Source organism: Parasteatoda tepidariorum, chromosome 9 (genome assembly GCF_982258835.1).
Source record: "Parasteatoda tepidariorum strain Cologne lab strain chromosome 9, Ptep-v5.0, whole genome shotgun sequence".
NCBI lineage: Eukaryota > Metazoa > Arthropoda > Arachnida > Araneae > Theridiidae > Parasteatoda > Parasteatoda tepidariorum.
Window position 1 is genome coordinate 48469292 of NC_141763.1, and position 17477 is coordinate 48486768.

Below are 17477 nucleotides of genomic sequence, written 5' to 3' on the forward strand. Positions count from 1 at the left end.
CTATATATCGAGCTGATACTTAACTATTTAGACTTTTGTCTCTCCTGTAAAATCAGTTTTGGTGGAGATGGTCTATGAACTCATACATTCAATTATTAAGCGTTAAGATAGATATTATAGTTTACACAATACATCTTCCTCACATTACATATTTTATTACTCAGTCATCTTCTTCAGCACGACAGCCCCTTACGCGTCTTGGCTGCCTCAACCACGTGTAGCCTCCTATACATGGCGACTTTTTTCCAGTTGTTAATCTTTATTACTTTGAGATCTTTAGTAGTGTCATCGAGCATCTAGTTGGAGGTCTTCCTCTGGCCCAAGATCCAGAAGGATTTTTAAAGGTGGCTATTCGTACAGCATTGTTTTCTGGACCTCTCCAGACATGGCCAAGCCATCTTAATCTATTGCTTCGGATGACCTGCACTATCTGTGGCTGTCCATACAGTCTATATAACTCAGCCATAGAATCATAAAAATACAAATTGCAGGATTTCCGCCGATATTAAACCTATATTTTTTTACTATAGTTTTAATACTATAGAATAGTTTTGGACAGTGAATTTTATGCATTTTGCACAAAACTCGATCTTTGGTCAAAGAAAATTAATATGAATAAACAGAAAAAATAGATAACATAAATTTGGTAATGAAATTATATTTTCTTAAATGAAAAAAAAAAAATTTATTCTTAAGAATAACCTTGCAATTTAAGGCCTTCTTCTCTGCAGCATTCAGTTAGCTAAAATAGCAAAGGATTAAAAAAAATTAAATAAACTTGTTTATAAAAATTAGTTTATTTACAATAAATTATTAACATTGAACTAGAAAAAATTTTGCTTGCATAAAATCTCTATACATAATTTACAAATATATATTTAAAAGTGTGAATGATTATCTTTACTGAAGACATGATAGACATACAGCAGTTTCTTCCTGTGAGCCATACCTGGAAAAAGAATTTTAAAAAAAAATTTATGACAATAATATTAATTGAATAAGAATTTAAATCTTTCATTCTCTAAATCTGTGGTTCCAAACATTGGTTAAACAAGGAATCACAAGTTGTTTATAAAGCAGGCATTCTTTATAAAAAAAAATTTAAAAAATAAAAATCATGTCATTATTATACAAAAATATTTAAACATTTATACAGTCTTACTTTTCTAATACTAAATATTACATTAATTAAAAAGACTTAAATTTAGAACTGAAAGGCAACATATTTGCGCTTAATAATCACTGCTAATTCAGAAAATGCAGCCAGTAATTCCTCAACTGGTCATTTATAAACATGCTAATAAATTACATAAACACAAGAAACGAACACACAGTATTTTTTACATATTTATCCCTTTTGTTGTTATATGGTTATATAACAACAAAATTATATAAGTTTGTTACATGGAAAATTTGTTAAATAGAAAATCACTTTTCAAAATACTTAAACACATAACAAGTTTTAAATCCATAAACACTAGAGACAATTAAAATAGAAATTGATACATTTTATCTTGTAAATAAGTATCTATTATTTATTTTACAAATCTTAACCATAAAAGAAATCTGCATGGAAAACAAGAATAGAACAGAACATTATCCAGTGTCACACTATTATGCTACATACATTTTTAACTAAAAAAATTTTTTTATTTATGTATATAATTATAGCTGCATTTATTAGAAAGGTAATTTTAAACATACATTAATACATGTGTTCTTAAGTTCAATTGCTACCGATAAAATCTGTTAATTTTGTCGGAGTTTTTCGTTTGAAATGTGAACAAAAAGGGAAAGGGATTTTACCGCTTTCTCTAAAAGTTAAGTGGCTTCGAAAATCAATTCGAGGTCATTTCCCCCAGAAAATACATTGAAAAAGATCGCAAAATAGAAAAATTCGCAAAATGGAAGTTTGTTAAGTACCGACTGTCTAATATATAAACATATGATTTTCAAATAAAATAACAAAAACCAGACACCTCTTAAAAGATTAAAATAATTCACATAAAAAAATTTGTAATTTGATTTTTTCAGTTTTCAATAACACTGCTTAGAAGTAATTGCTAGAAAAATTCAAAAAAGAAAAGAAAAATTACTCACTGCAAAATTGAACACAAGTGACAGTAACTCAAAAAACAAATACTGCAAGTTCTACAGTTACTGGCAACAGTACATTTTTCACAGAAAACACAGGCAATCATGTTTTGTGACGAACAATGACCATTCAAACCATTAGTTATTCCTGAAATACAAATAACAAATTTTAAAAAATCTCTTTGCAAAATTTGAAGTAAAATATTTTAACCTTTACACTCAATTTTACCAACTTTAGTTATTATCAATATAATATAAACATTTAAATCCATTGCATACTCTGTAAATTAAATTATTTTTTTATCTCATTTAGCAAAAAGAGTTTCACGCCTAATCATACAGTAAAAATAACAACAACAAAATACAATGCAGCAGAAGGTCTGGATACCACATAAAGGGCAAGATTAGAGGTTGCCACCTGTCAAATAAATAAAGTGGCCACCAAAAAAGTTTACATCATTCACCACCCACTCACCACAGCCTCTTTTTGTCATTTGACACCTCATCTTCCCCACTTCTTAGTTCCTGGAAATGCATTCACATAATGAGCATAAGAATGTTTATTTTTCATAATTTCTGTTTATTTTTTAATTTAATGCTTGACAAGTTGCATGGTAATTAATTTTCTATAATATATCTTTGAATAGGCGTAATTTAAGCGCAATAAAATTCAATCTTAACTATTCTTTCAATCTATTTAAATGAAATCTATTAAAATAAATTATTTCTTTATCATCGTCTGATATGATATTCTTTAATGACTTTTCTGCTCTTTTTTTTTATTGACAGTTTGCTTCAACCAGGCCCGAATTTTTAGCTTGGTGGGGCCCTAAGCTACTGAAAATGATGGGGCCCTTATAAGTTCAATTCCATTTCTATGCACCTAAAGTAAACTGCCACTATTTTTTATTGTTGAATATTAACATTATATAATTAAAAAATTTGATAATATTACTTTATTGTTAAATATATTAATTGTGATGAGACTATTATGTAGAACCTTTCTTTTATTGCACATATTTTTTGAACGAGGGGAAAAAGTTACAAAAGAAACACATTTTAAGCACAGAGTAAAAATTTGGCATTCTAGGCCACTATATATTTAAGAGTTTTTTTTTTTTAGATTCATTTTCAATATATTTTATTTTCAATTTTTAATGATTTTTTCGCGAATTTTTTTTTCAATTGTATTTTCTTTACGTTACAAAATCTATAAGACTTAGAAACATGAAATTTTGAATGTGCGTAGAAAATATTCAAAGAGTTAGAAAGAATACAAGAAAATACAATTTGATTATTAGTTTTATTTTTTTTATAACCGCCGTTAAACAACCGACTCAATTTTGAGTTTACGCCCTATCAACCAGGCTATCCCAACCAAACTTATTAGTTTATTTTATAAGTCATTGCACAGCCGACCCAATTTCGAGTTTACGACTACTCATATTCAACTCCGTAGCCTTGTCATTTTGAATCCAATCCAGAAGACAAGGGAACTGCTAGATTAGTACCCAGAGGTATTTATTTGTTATGAGAACTTGGAGGACTTTGTGACCTCGACAGATTTAACATGCACCAGTCACCATTTTATACATGGGTATTCTTCTGCCGGCTGGATTCAAACTCCCATTCTCACGAACACGAGTCCAACGCCCTATCAACCAGGCTATCCCGGCCAAATTTATTAGTTTATTTTATAACAGTCATTGCACAGCCGACCCAATTTCGAGTTTCCGACTACTACTAATATTCAACACCTTAGCCTTGTCATTTTGAACCCAATCCAGCAGTCCCTGGAACAGGTGAGGGCCGTTATGTTAATACTGTTTGCAAAAATAAAAAGAACATTTCGTAAGCTGATATTATTTAATTGATGTTTATATTGAAAATATTTCTTAATTATTTCTGCTTTCTTTTTAATTATTTTAAGTACATTTGTTAAATTTTAGTGCAAGAAAAAAATTATCGTTATTTATGTAAATTTTTGGCTTATATTTTTAAGGATTTATTAAAGGGTCTATTAAATATCAGAGAGAATAAATGTCATATGAGTTTAAAGTATCAGCTCTGCTCTTGATGGTGTATAGTGGCTGGGATGTGATAGAGCTACTGTCCTGGTCATCCCGCCAAAACCAGCATTCAACATATCAATGGAACACGCCAAAGCTTTATATCAATTAGCTATTAGTTTTAGATAATTACAATTGTAGAATAATTATCTTATTATAGAATGAAATGTTTTAAAAGACAAATATCTGTTAATGTTTAACAATTAATCAACGAAAAAACAGAACCAATATTGAAATCTAACGAATTTATTATTTTTAATTACTGATAAAGTTTGTGACAGTAAAAAAAAAAAAAAAAAAAAATTAAAGCCTGATAGATTTCAGAATTTTAGAAACACCTTCTAGTTATACTATTCAATCAAGTCTTTCATCCCGGTCTCATTAGTGATTCCCCATCTTTCGATATCATTTTTGTTTCGTTCTTATTTAATATTAATTTGTTTACCACAGTTAATTTGTATACCTCTTTTACTACATTTTCGAGGAGTTTAAAAATATAATATTGAGGATTTTAACTGAAATGAAATTTGCTTTTTTTGTATGCCTCTTTTATTACGTCATCATCATACCCAAGCGCAACTGTCTACTTTAAATAATGCTATATAGAATGAGATAGAAAAACAAACGTGTGTAGTTATTTAAATTCTTATTCAAAAGTATTAGTTAATTTTTTTTTAACTGACAATTTCTGTCCTTTTTTAGATATTTTAAAGTGCTGTTTAAAACTGCTGCATATTATCACATGAAAGCATTAAATATATCATTTGTACAATTTTAAAGTAAAATAAAAGGGAATTCTGATCCTTAGAAACAGATATTAAATAGTCTGATGATCGAACGATGGGGCAAAAAAAAAACTTTAACTTTTAAACTAAAAAATTTTTTATTTATAAATAATTTATTAATACTCAAATTGCTTGAAAGATGATATGTACCCTACTAGTGACAACGAAGTTTTTTGTTTTATTCAGTCATTTATTTATATTTATTATGTCCGACAATGTAAAAAAGGAAAAAAATGCATTTTCGGCTTCTGAGAGCCCCAGCTCCGAATAAAACTTTAAAAAAAGAGGGGGGAAAGTATGATCTGGGAGCCCTTGTCATCTCGGGGCCCCAAGTTACAGCTTATTTAGCTTATATGTAAATCCGGCCCTGGCTTCAACAACTTTTAAGATGTGGCTAACTTTGTTTTTTATTGAAGCCATAAAGCTGAATTAATTATTTTTGAAAAGGAACTCCTCAAAGATTAGGCTGCTGTTTCATATTGCTTCAACTTCTGTGTTAGCTTTTGTAAGCATTCAATGCTTTACATTTTTTAATGAAATAGCTGAAAAATAACTTACTTGTTTGATCATAGCCCTACATAGTAATTATAACACTGCAAACAAAATTTCTTTAAAAATTTATCTTTTTAAAGAGAAGACATTATAGGGGGTAAATAACAATGTAACAGACATATTATACAGTTAAAAAATTTACCAATATAGCATAATGGTACAACTTAGTGAACATATTTAAAGATATAGATGAGTTTTCACACAAGTTTCTGCCTTCATATGGCAGTTTTTTCATAGAAAATAAAACAATTCCTTTAAAATAACTCAATTGAATAAAAATACACATCTGTTATAAGACACTAAAAACACTTTAAATTACCAATGTAGATATTAATTTTTACACTCTCATTTATTTTGTAATTAAAAAAAAATTACAGTTTTCTTGTTTTGTGATGAAATTGTGCAGAAAATATACTGAATAATATACAGATATCAACAAAATAAACAGCACCCGGAGTGAAACCTAATTTTAATAGTCATGGATATTTAACTCTTTAATTTAAATAAAATAAGATAAAAAATTCTTTTATAGCCTTTATTTTTGAAGAATAATCCTAATACATTTATTTTAGAGCATTTTTATTCCTAAAACAATATTTACAAATGTTTTTTAGTGAAATATATACTAATTTTAGAACTATACCAAGAGGTAAAGTGGGTATATTAAAACATGTTCTTTCGAATGCATTACTGTAACAAAAAATTCAAAATAGATTAGTTGTGAATCATATTTAATTTATATGAATATATTGCATATAAAATGCATTGAAAAATTCAGTAAAATTAATTTAACGGTTTGGTTTTCAGGCTTTCTATGAAAGAAAGCTTGATTTTGAACTCACCTGACCATATCAGACTTTATTATTTTTTTTATCTTATAGCATTAAGAAAGCAAAGTAATTTGGGAACATTTTATTTAAATTATAATGGAAAAGTAAAACAAAATTATTTTCCATAGTGGGGCTATTAAAGACAAAGTAATGAATCATGATTCATAATGATTAAGTATAAATCATGATTCATAATGATTCTGAATTTTTACATTCCGTACACTTAGTAAAAAAAGTAGCAAAATATTTAGCAAGAGCTCTGATATACATGGTTAAGGATATAGGTCTATTCACTGATTTTAAAATGCTGATAATTTTTACGCATTCAAATAAATATTAATTATATAGTTTCAAGCAAGAAATATTTCAAATTTAAATTGCCTATCACCTTGTCCTTTTGATCTATTGTTTTCATGAAATCCATTTTGTGCATTAGCATTTCCATTCTCAGCAATTTTACGGTTCGCAGCACCATTGAAAAGAAGTTGACGTGTCTTTTCTATAAAAAAAAAGATACAACAGAAACAGTTAGTTTTTTAGAACTTTGTTAAAATGAATCCCTTTTAATGTGAACTAATTTTTAATTCTCCATCAAATTGTACACAGATAGGTTTTTAATCAGGATTTGTTGATTTAGTTCATAATTAAAATCCTGATTAAAAAATTTTAATAAAATCATTGATTTAAATCAAAATATCTATTTTTAAATAAACCATTTTTTGATAAATGTACAAATCATTTTAATATGAGATTTTTTTTTATTGGTTTTTATAGTTGTAAATTCTTTGTAAATATATTGTGTTAATAAGTTTCAATTACTAAGTGTGAAATAAATTACAGCACTTTTGGAATGAGATTTCAAAAATCTTATAATTCTTGTGAATTTTTCAGATTGTTAACTATGAACAAAGTAAAACTTTAAAACTGTTGCGAATACAATTATTATTATTTTTTAAAATAATAATCTGCGAAAATAATTTTGTGATTTATAAATCTGTTTTTCAGAAGTTAATATTAAATTCCATTTTCAAAAATTTTAATCATACATTTACTTATATGGAACAGATTTTAATGCAATGATATATAGTTTGAAACATAGTATGATTTATTTTTTAATATGATTTCAATCGGGATGTAATGGAAAAGCGAAATTTGGAAAAATTGGAGCTAGATTACTTTATACTGAACCATAAGTTATGTACTGCTGATATTTATTTTTTTAATTATATTCAAACGAGTCTACTTCCTAATTTTTTCAATGCTTTTTTCAAGAATTGAGGATATTGCTTTAGTTTGCTTCGTTTTTGCTGCTTTTCTGATCTAATTACAATGCAGCATTATGACGGAGCGTTTCTTATTTATTATTGTCATTTTTTCCAGCACGGTAAAACAGATAACAGGTTAACTTAAAAAAGTGTAACGAAAGAAACAATGAAAAATGAAAAAATACGGCAACCGAAGCTGACGTCTTCAGGGGGTATCAGCTCCGGAAACCATAAATGCAAAACCTCTTCTATCGAGAGAGCCCAACAAGTGTCTAAATTGCTCTCTCTGTACCTGAAAGGTTTTGCCCAAGACCAGGAAGAGAAAATACAGTACAAAATATAACGCTCAAAATAAAACGCTCAAAAACTTACTTAAAAACAAATCTCATAAGCAAATTACACTACTAACTACCAAGCAACAACTAAATTTAAATAAACGAAAAAACTTTTATTTATTTATTTTTTTAATCATCTTTACCACATTTTTTTTAATAGCGGTTACTCAGTTTTTTTTATTTATCCTAAATATTTTTATCATAGTTCCCCCCCCCTTCCCTTTACTTAATACCAATGACATAAAGTTCTATTTTTCAATAATGACTAAATTTATATATATGTGTAAAATGATGCAGTCGGACCGAGCAGGAAAACAGACACAGGATTTTTATGAAAGGAAAATTATTTTATTAGATAATTTTCAAATGGATGACGAGCGAAAAGTGAAGTTAACTCCATCGACAATCAGTCTCTCTGGTAGGGAAAATCTCGCAAAAAAAAAAACCGAAAATGTCTCTATTTAGGGCAAAGAGGGAAATCTTAAAAATGACTATTGGTTTATGAAATAGGTCGAATGATTCCCACGAAGATTAATGGAAAAATGTCTTTACTTATAATTATGTATACTTGAGCCAAAAATAGATTTAAGAACAGGATGTGGCTTTTTAAAAGTATGAGAAAGTTTTTCAATTAGAATAATTAATTAGAAGTTGTTTTAAAGCAAACAACTAACATAAAAAGATTAATAGAAGTTTTTTATGTTACATATATATCAGGGCTCGAAAAACCACCCGTCCTCGGCAGTCAAAACTTCCCTGCGGACAGCAAATTTCTCGAATGTGACTTCCGCGAGGACGGCCATTTTCTCGTTAATGTTCGTGGTACATTTTCTATTTTTGTTATTGGAATTGATGTTTTCTCTGTCTGGGAGTACTGCAACGGTTGAAAGGGGCTTTTCAGCAATGCACTTACAAAAAAACACATAATGTACTGGTCTTAAACAAGAAGCGTTAAAAACAATTATGAACATCTACCTAAATGGAAAACCCCTTTCAGACTTCTGTGCTGAAACCTCTGTAAATCATTGGCTTGATTGTGGAACTGGCAAACGTCATATTTGATCCATTTAAAAAACTCAGTACCCTAGGATAAATTGACATTCCAGATAACTTGATCATTGATCTTGATTACTTGACTTGTCATTTAAATTATTTCATAAAAGAAATAAACTATTTCATAAAAGAAATACTAGGTTACTATTAGTAACCTAGTATTTCTTTTATTACTGTATAATGTAATCCTAGTAATTTGTAATCCTAGTAACTACTAATTCCTTGTGCAATTTATATAAATGTTTATAATAAATAAGAAAAAATTAGATTTTTATTTATTTAGAAGCTACGGGTTAGTTTCAAAGGAGTACGGGTACATTGTTGGACAAGTTGTCCTCAAGGACAGGTAAAATTTCTGAGTTTTTTTTAGCCCTGATATATATATATATATATATATATATATATATATATATATATATATATATATATAACAATTTTTAATTATTCATATATATATAAAAAATTATTAATAATATTTATAAAGGATTTTTTAAAAAAAAAATGATGCTATCCAGCCAAATCGCATAGAGCTGTAAAGTTTAAATTATTTTGTATTTTTCTGGTAATAAATAATTTATACATTAATATATTTTTCAAGGAAATGGAAAAAAAACTTAGAAACAAAGTTGACTATTATTAATATGTGACTGCTTTTTTTTTTCTTTTTAAAAAAAAAAAGGTATGACATGGAAAAATAACACTTTTTTTCTATTTACTTATTTTTTTTTGCTCTCTTAACAATACAAAGACCGAACGCAAAGCATTGAACTGAGCATATTTAAAATAATCTAGAATTTAATTAAAAAATATGTTGGCTTAGAACTATTAATTTAATACATAAAACTTTGGGTGACCTTTTTGCCAACAATACAATAAAAATTATAAGTAAAAATAGAGTTAATTAAAATAATATCACAAACTACATGCAATCGCATTAACTTGAACTTTAAAATACACTACATACCATAGACTTTTCTCATGTTCATTTCAGAATTAACGCCTAAATTGACTTCTTTTTCACCAACATGAATTTTACTTTGTAAAGGATCTTCATCATAAATACTTTTGCGTTTTGGCATACTTAAATATGTGGATGGAATTCTGCAAATTATTAGATAATTTACTCTCTATTCATAAAACATTTTTTCTTTTTATTAAGAAAAAAATACATAAACTGCAATTATAAAAAATTATCTTTCAAAATATCAAAAAAATTATAAAATAAGATCACTCAAAATTATAAAAATAACTGATGAATAATTGTTAGCGTATTACAAAGAATACATAGAATTCTAAATAGGTAGAATTATCGTTAAATGAACAAATTTTATAATAGTGAGCAAAAAGTTTTCAAAAGTTCTGCTTTAAAACTACTCAAAATGCAAATACAGTGAACTCTCGCTATTACGATATCCGATACAACGATAACTCCCTCTATTACGATAATGTTTCGTGGTCCCGAAGAACTTTCATATGAATTAATGCCATCCTCCTCTCAATATTACGATATTCTTTGAAGCAATAAGCCCCTGTAAAACGATTTTTTTCTTCCAAATTTCAACCTTAATTTCTCCATTTATAATTGGTTTTTAAATAATGTAAGAAATCTTATTTTATCATCTTTTGCCATTTTTTTTCTGACTAGAGAAGATTCACTGCTGGCCACCCATAGAGCTTCCAAATGTATAACATTCCTCTATGATTTAATTTCCTTCAAGCTAAAAGCTGATAATGAATCACAAATGACCACAAGCATCAGATTAATACCTGAACAAGAATTTTTTCCATGGAGGGTGGGTGTAACCATTCACAAACAAAAATCGTTTTCGTATTTCTCAATGCATATTTTGTTTGTTGACTTGATTGTCAAAAAAAAAAAATAATAATAATGAATAAACAAATAAAAATATCGAATTTCCATTTTCAATAAAAACGATTTTCTGGTGTGTTTGCGATCTTATTTTATTTCAATTGTTTTTAATATTTCGTCATAAAATAACACTCTGAAAATTAATTTTTTATAAAATATATACATTTATAGCTAATACATACACAACATTAAAATTTTAAAAAAATCCTATTTTGTCCCCAAAGTATGTTGCCCCTCGATGTAACAATATATCCCTCTACAACAATATATTTATTTGGACCCAAAAATATTGTTGTAGCGAGGTTTTACTGTATATGCAAAAAGTGAAATTAGCATTAAGGGGTCTCAAACTCTTGATTGCTAAAATTACGGGATCACCAAGGATTGAAAACTATTAGGTATACATACTTTTCAGAACGCAGTTATCCCCTAATTTAGATGGTCGAATATCCATAAAAAAAATTATTCTGAAAAAGTATGGTTTTGAGTCTGATTTCAAAACTTAAAATATTCTCAGCACTCATTAAAAGTACACTTTAGCTATTGAACAATTAAGATTTGCTTTCAGTTTATATAAATGTGATTAGCAAAGTAAAAGCTATTCAGAATTTTTTTCACACAGATCAATTTAATAAAGTAATTATTTTTAAAACTATGCAGTTAAATAATTCAGTATTTTTGTAATTTTCAAATTAAACATATTTTATTAATTTTACTTTTGCTTCACAAAAACTACTTTTAAACAAAGTTATAATGAAAAAAAAAATAACAAAACAAAACATAAGTTGATAAAATTTAGAAATTTTTCTATTCCAATTCATACTAAACTAAAACTATTTCAGAATCAAATGACATTTTACCTGATTAAAATAAATTGCATTTATGACTATTTAGGTTTCATACTGTGTCAGACCCTGAATTAAGTTCTTTTAAGCACTCTTGTCTTGACAATCCACGTCGAAAACCGCACCTTGATAAACCCTTTTTCATGAAGGCTAAAATACAGAGCACTCAACCCCGACCAGGCACCCAGCCGTGTTTATCAGGGCCTTATCTTAACCACCATGGCAAGAGCACCATGTAATTTTGACCTTGCACAGATGACATGCAGGGCACCTGAGCCCGTAATTAATTTACACAAAACTTAATTTTAAGATTTATTATTGGTAAAACGATGAAAAAATTTACTTCTTCACATGAAAAATTTTCAAATTAATATGTTTACAGATTCATATGAAGATTTATCATAAAGGTTTCTATGACAAAAAAAATTTCAAACAGCTTCCCTAATGAATTGCATTTCTTTTTACATATTTTTTATCAATTCACTTTGAAATTTCTTATAGTATTTATGTATGTATTATAAACTGCACTCCTTAATGATAGCAACCAACTACTGAAATCTTTCTATTATAATGACTTTATACAACAAGTCATTTTTGCTATTACATAGATGCAATGATATTTTAATGCCAATTAGAATGTCTGAACTAAACTTTCCATTTTAAGAAAACCACTCTTAAACAGATGTTAAAAATTTTTGAGTTTTCTATAGAAATATTATTTTGTTAACAATGAATCAACGGATAGCGAATATTTCCAAAAAATGATTCAAACATCTATTCTTTTTTACTGTAAGCATTTATTAGAGGTGAAACATCTTGGGTTTTATATAAATAAAGAGAGAGGAAGGACGTCCCGTTTTCAGTCTAAGTGGTCCTGGGGAATGGCTGTTTAGAATCAGCATGTCATATGCTTAGATCTACAGTTTAAAAGTTTTGAAGAAAGTGAGTATAAGAAATATTTTTATGTCAAAATAAATTCAATGACCCTTGGTAAATATTTGTTATTGTTTTGTAAACTCAAGATAAAGCAACCTCACGTTTTAACGTCTTTTTTTCTTTAAGCAGCAGGGATCGTTATAAGAAACGTATCTAATGGCTATCACAAATAAATACAGAGAGAACAATATTTTTTTTTTAAAAAAATAGAAGATAAAGATTAAAGGTTAAAACAAACAGCAGAGTTCTTGCCATAGATTTACAAAATAATTTAGCAACGAAATTTCATCCCGTTCAAGCCTAAGGAAAAACAAAATACCTTTCTTCGTATTTCACCAACAAAAGGAAAACTTTTTCAGAAAAAATTTATATAGTTTCACTAATTTAAAAAGAATAGGAGTGATAAAACTAGACTGTTGAAGAAGAGGTGAGAGTATACAGAAAAAATTTAACGAATTTTAAAGCAAGAAATTTAAACTCGAAAACTTTTATTTTGACATTTTAACTATCAAAGAGGTATAAGCAAATTTACGCGCTGCTCATTCTATAATATTTGTTTATTTAAGCGCTTCCGTATGCCTATTTCTATGCGTTTCAATATTAAAATCTTTTCGTATGCCATTTAGAAACTTGCATCAAACAAAAGTAAGCAGCGAAGAACTTTCTCAAGAAATAGTAAACAAATCTTCAACACGTGCAGTTTTCTAGTTTTGTTTATCCGAATCGAATTGTTTGATTGCTTTAATTTAAGTTTATCCATGATTTACAAGTAAAATGCCTCAACCTAGCAAAATTTTTATTAGTTATCGTGCTCTCGGATTTGTTAGCAATCATGTTCCTTTAAATTTACGATATATCACTTCTCGAAAAGAAAGTCTTGTGGTCACGGCTGTCGGCAAATCTTTTCATACTTATGGAGTCAGTATATTTTAAATATCTATTTTTCATAAATATATAGAATATTTATTTTCCGTTCCATTATTTTATTTTCATCATAGGGTATATTTCCGAATCGTGATCTGTTCTGTCGCTCCAACTACATTTGCCTAGGCGAAAAATATATTTTAAATTTACAATTTTTTTAACATACATTTATAAAACCATTGTATCGATTTTTATGCTTTACCTCATTGAAATCGAATGGATCAAGATTCAATGAAAGACTGAAGCAGAATCAGAAGTATAAACACAATATTTAAATATTGACTCTTAGTAATAAAAATATCAAAAAATCATACTGACTCCTTATTTTTTCAATCGTTTGTTTCTTAAACTCAACCAATTAAATAATTTAAGTAATTGGTTGAAAAATTTGTTTTAAACAGTCATCAATTTCTTATGATTGATTTAAAAAATTTACTATTAAGCAAGAGATCAGCAGTACTTTATATGAATGGGAAGTTTTCCTAATTAATTTCTGTGTCGAAATATACAAAAATTTTTGCACTTACAGATAGTGGCCTACTGTGGAGAAAAAAATTGCAAAAAGAGAGACTGAAAAAAAAATTGCAAAAAGGGATAAACTCAAACAATATCGTTTGTAACCAACCCTGGGCAAACCAGTATATATTTTATTAAATTTTTGCAGTTCAAAAACCCTTTGGCTCCTTAGCCATTATAGTTTGAGTGAACAGGTATATAGATATATACCTATGTTCAGCATTTTTTTAGCTTGGAAATCAAACACATAAACATACTTTGAATTGCGATTTGCTTCTTAACCATTTAAATAAGCAGAATATAGCCAATTAAGAGAATGTAGTCCCTATAGTTTAGCCCAACAATCTGAATTGTTTTTTGATGTAGGATCTCAAATGTTCAACCTTCGTTTGGCAAAACCCAGGGATATAATGATTAAATTTTATTAACAATTTTAAACATATTTAGCAAAAGACTATAAATTACTTTAAAAATAGGCAATGATCTATTTTTATTAAATATTTTGAAAATATTGAGTGAATAAATAAAGAATGAAATTTATTTATCATTGTTTTATCATAATTAATCACAAAATTATTTTTTGGGGATTTGCATCAGAGAGTTGTTTTTGCAGGTCTAGGCAGTACCTAGTCTAACTCTTAGTTTAATTTTAGCTCATACATAAATTGAAAATAATTAACTGAAATATTGTGTCTATTAAAATAATAAATAAAAAAATTAAAAAAATAAACATTGAGATTGCTTATTAAAGTATCATTTTTCAATATTACATTTGGTTGTTTTTATTTAATGTGAAATTCTACTAAAATGTTTCATAAATGGATATATTCTTTTCATAATTCTTTCGTTTGATTGGCATTAAAAGAAACAGCTTTAAAATTTCTTGATTGTGAGCATCTCAATTAAATAATTTCATACAAATAGCAGAAATAATAAATTAATAATTCATTATAGGTTTAACTACAGATTTTAAAAATCATAACTGATTTAAAAATTAAGTAGCTCTCATCCTCGGAATCTGTATGACCCTCAATGGAATTCTAAGGTTCTGTGGAACAGCATCTGGAAACCATTCATATTAATTTGAATTTCCTAATAAAACTTTTTAAGTTAATTTTAAAAAAATTGCACACTATTATAAAACTACTTTAATAAGGGCTCTGTTTCTGCTACCTTGCAAGTAGCATATTGCTAGTTTAAAAAAAAAAAAAGAATAGTTGTTAGAGGAAAGCGCAGTAACAAAAAGTGATAGTATCTTTTAATAGTCTGGATTTTCAACTGTTTTTCCGTCTTGGTTCATGTGATTTTTGAAATGATATTTTTAATACAATGCAGTTGTGACACATGAATATAAAATTTGAGTAATAATTTTTTGCCATACTCAATTGGTTATGTTTCTGTCTTAAATCCACCTCATTTTTATGGGAGTTGTTTATCAATTTATCAGCCACTTCAATATGGTTTTTAAATTCTGATTTACTAATAAGGTATTTTGATGTCCGAATTTTGAATTTTAGTAATCACTTTTTGACTTGCTCTGGTTATAATCTTTATTTGTTATTCTAATTTTTATCAGTCATTGTGTGTAGCATTTTTGAAAAGTTCTTAAAGATACTTATTTTTGTTTTTTAAATGCCTTTAAAGGTGCTTTTTTATTTTGTGTTTTTTTTTTAAAAAAAGTGTACTGAATTTTCCCTTTTCGAAATGAGATATTTTCTTTACCACATCGATTTTTGCCACATATTACACAAAAAGTGTAGTTTTTTGCATTGTTGTAATCAACGTTTTCACAATTGATTCGAACACAATGTATTTCGGTGTACCATCAGTCCATTGCGTGTGGAAGCGCCAATCATTTTGCATGTTTGATGAATTACTTGCGGGTCCGCATGTGCGTATACTGAACTGGAATCCGTGAGATTTTTGCACTCTCATGTGCCACTCTGTTGCATTTTGCAAGATATTCTTAATTTCAGGTTTCATTTTCCACCCTCTGAAATTGAACTGAAAAATATCTCAATCTTCTTATGGTGGCTAATATAATTAAGAAAAGAGTTCTTAGTCAGAAACTAGTTATTTTATCATGATCATGTAAAGTATTGGAAAATTATTTTGCTAATGTATATAGTGCTTATAAATATTTTTTAGTGCTTAAAAAGTACTTTAAAGGTGCTTTTTTTGTTGAAAGATTTGACTAGCACCCCGCAGTAACCAGAACCGAGTAACATTCATTATTTACCATGTCCCAGTATTTCTTGAATGATTGTATTTCAAGCAAAACTGGAAGTAGTTTTTACATTTACACTAGTTTTTAAGTTAAATTGTTTATATTTTATTTATGTTTACTCATATTTTTCCTTTTATTTTTAGTGTTCCAAGTTGAACTTGTTGAGTGTTAGTAAGTATATTAAATTTCTTATTCTTTTTTTTTTTTAATATTTTATTTGTATTATTTAGGGATCTAAGGATGTGTGTGTTAGTGTTTCATTCATTTGAATAACATGTTTAGAAAATATTTTTAATAAAAGTATGATCACTTATTTAGTACCTTATTTGATTGCTCATTTGTTTGACATTATTTGTGTTTGTTCTATAGGTGGGCAACATTCTGAAGAAATTACTTACCTTACCTCCGACTCTTATCTTGTTTTCAGTGCCTGTAAGAACGTCATTTATGCATGGCGAAGAGGGAATGAGGTATATATAGTTGTTTTTTTTAAACATTTAAGGATTATTATAGATTTAATAAATTTATTTGAAATTGCTATGATTTTTAATTTATAAATTGAATGTTCTGGATATTCAGCTAACAAAATTTAGTGCCAGAAAGAAATTTTTGTTGGGTACTTGAACCCAACTATGATCTAGCATTATTTCTCTTGGATTAACATAATCGCTTTCCAATCTAACAGGCATATTTTCCCTCTTGTTATTCAATGTATAAGAGGAAAAATCTGAAACAAACTTATTTTGAAGAAGTTTAAACACATTTTTATAATCTTATGTTATTCATTAAGCTATATTAAATTGTGTGTAATAGAATTTCATATTTTTTTCAGTTGAAACATACTTACATAGGTCCTGAAAAAAATGTCTCTTTGCTTCTTCCTTTTGGGCCTCATTTAATTGCAATTTATGAAGATAACACTTTAATTTTGTGGAATATTAAGAGTGAAGGTAAGGAAATGATAAATTATTATTAATTATATATATTTTTGAGTTCTTGACTTTTATATTCTATAGGATTTCGACCCTGTTACTTAGTCTCGATCATTACTCAGCATCTACTCCTTGTTATTATTTTAAGTGTAAAATAAAATATAAATTCTACTTATTCAAGAAAGGAATTTTCGATGCAAAAATATGTTACATATAGTTATCTAATCTAAAATGTCTGTATTTT

General features: G+C 27.6%; 2 protein-coding genes across 3 annotated transcripts in view; one reads left to right on the forward strand and one right to left on the reverse strand.

Annotated features, from left to right (window-relative positions):
- Positions 1–778: 778 nt before the first annotated feature.
- LOC107445472 (uncharacterized) lies at positions 779–13185 on the reverse strand. Of its 2 annotated transcripts, none has more exons than XM_087151732.1 (5): positions 12954–13185; positions 9948–10084; positions 6719–6829; positions 2101–2242; positions 779–949 (listed from the first exon to the last, which is right to left on the reverse strand). In XM_087151732.1, exons 2-5 carry the CDS (start codon positions 10060–10062, stop codon positions 901–903), a joined length of 417 nt encoding a protein of 138 aa, XP_087007858.1. In that variant the 5' UTR covers positions 10063–10084; positions 12954–13185; the 3' UTR covers positions 779–900. The 2 variants fall into 2 exon arrangements, with proteins under 2 accessions (XP_087007858.1, XP_087007857.1); XM_087151731.1 differs by lacking the exon at positions 12954–13185 and adding an exon at positions 11714–11853.
- Positions 13186–13276: 91 nt separating this feature from the next.
- LOC107445490 (WD repeat-containing protein 36) overlaps positions 13277–17477 on the forward strand; it is a 30754-nt gene continuing 26553 nt past the window's right edge. The window contains exons 1-4 of the mRNA XM_016059892.2: positions 13277–13552; positions 16445–16472; positions 16671–16771; positions 17134–17251. Of these exons, the coding sequence (XP_015915378.1) occupies positions 13409–13552; positions 16445–16472; positions 16671–16771; positions 17134–17251 (391 nt within the window). The 5' untranslated portion in view covers positions 13277–13408. The remainder of the gene's footprint in view (positions 13553–16444; positions 16473–16670; positions 16772–17133; positions 17252–17477) is intronic.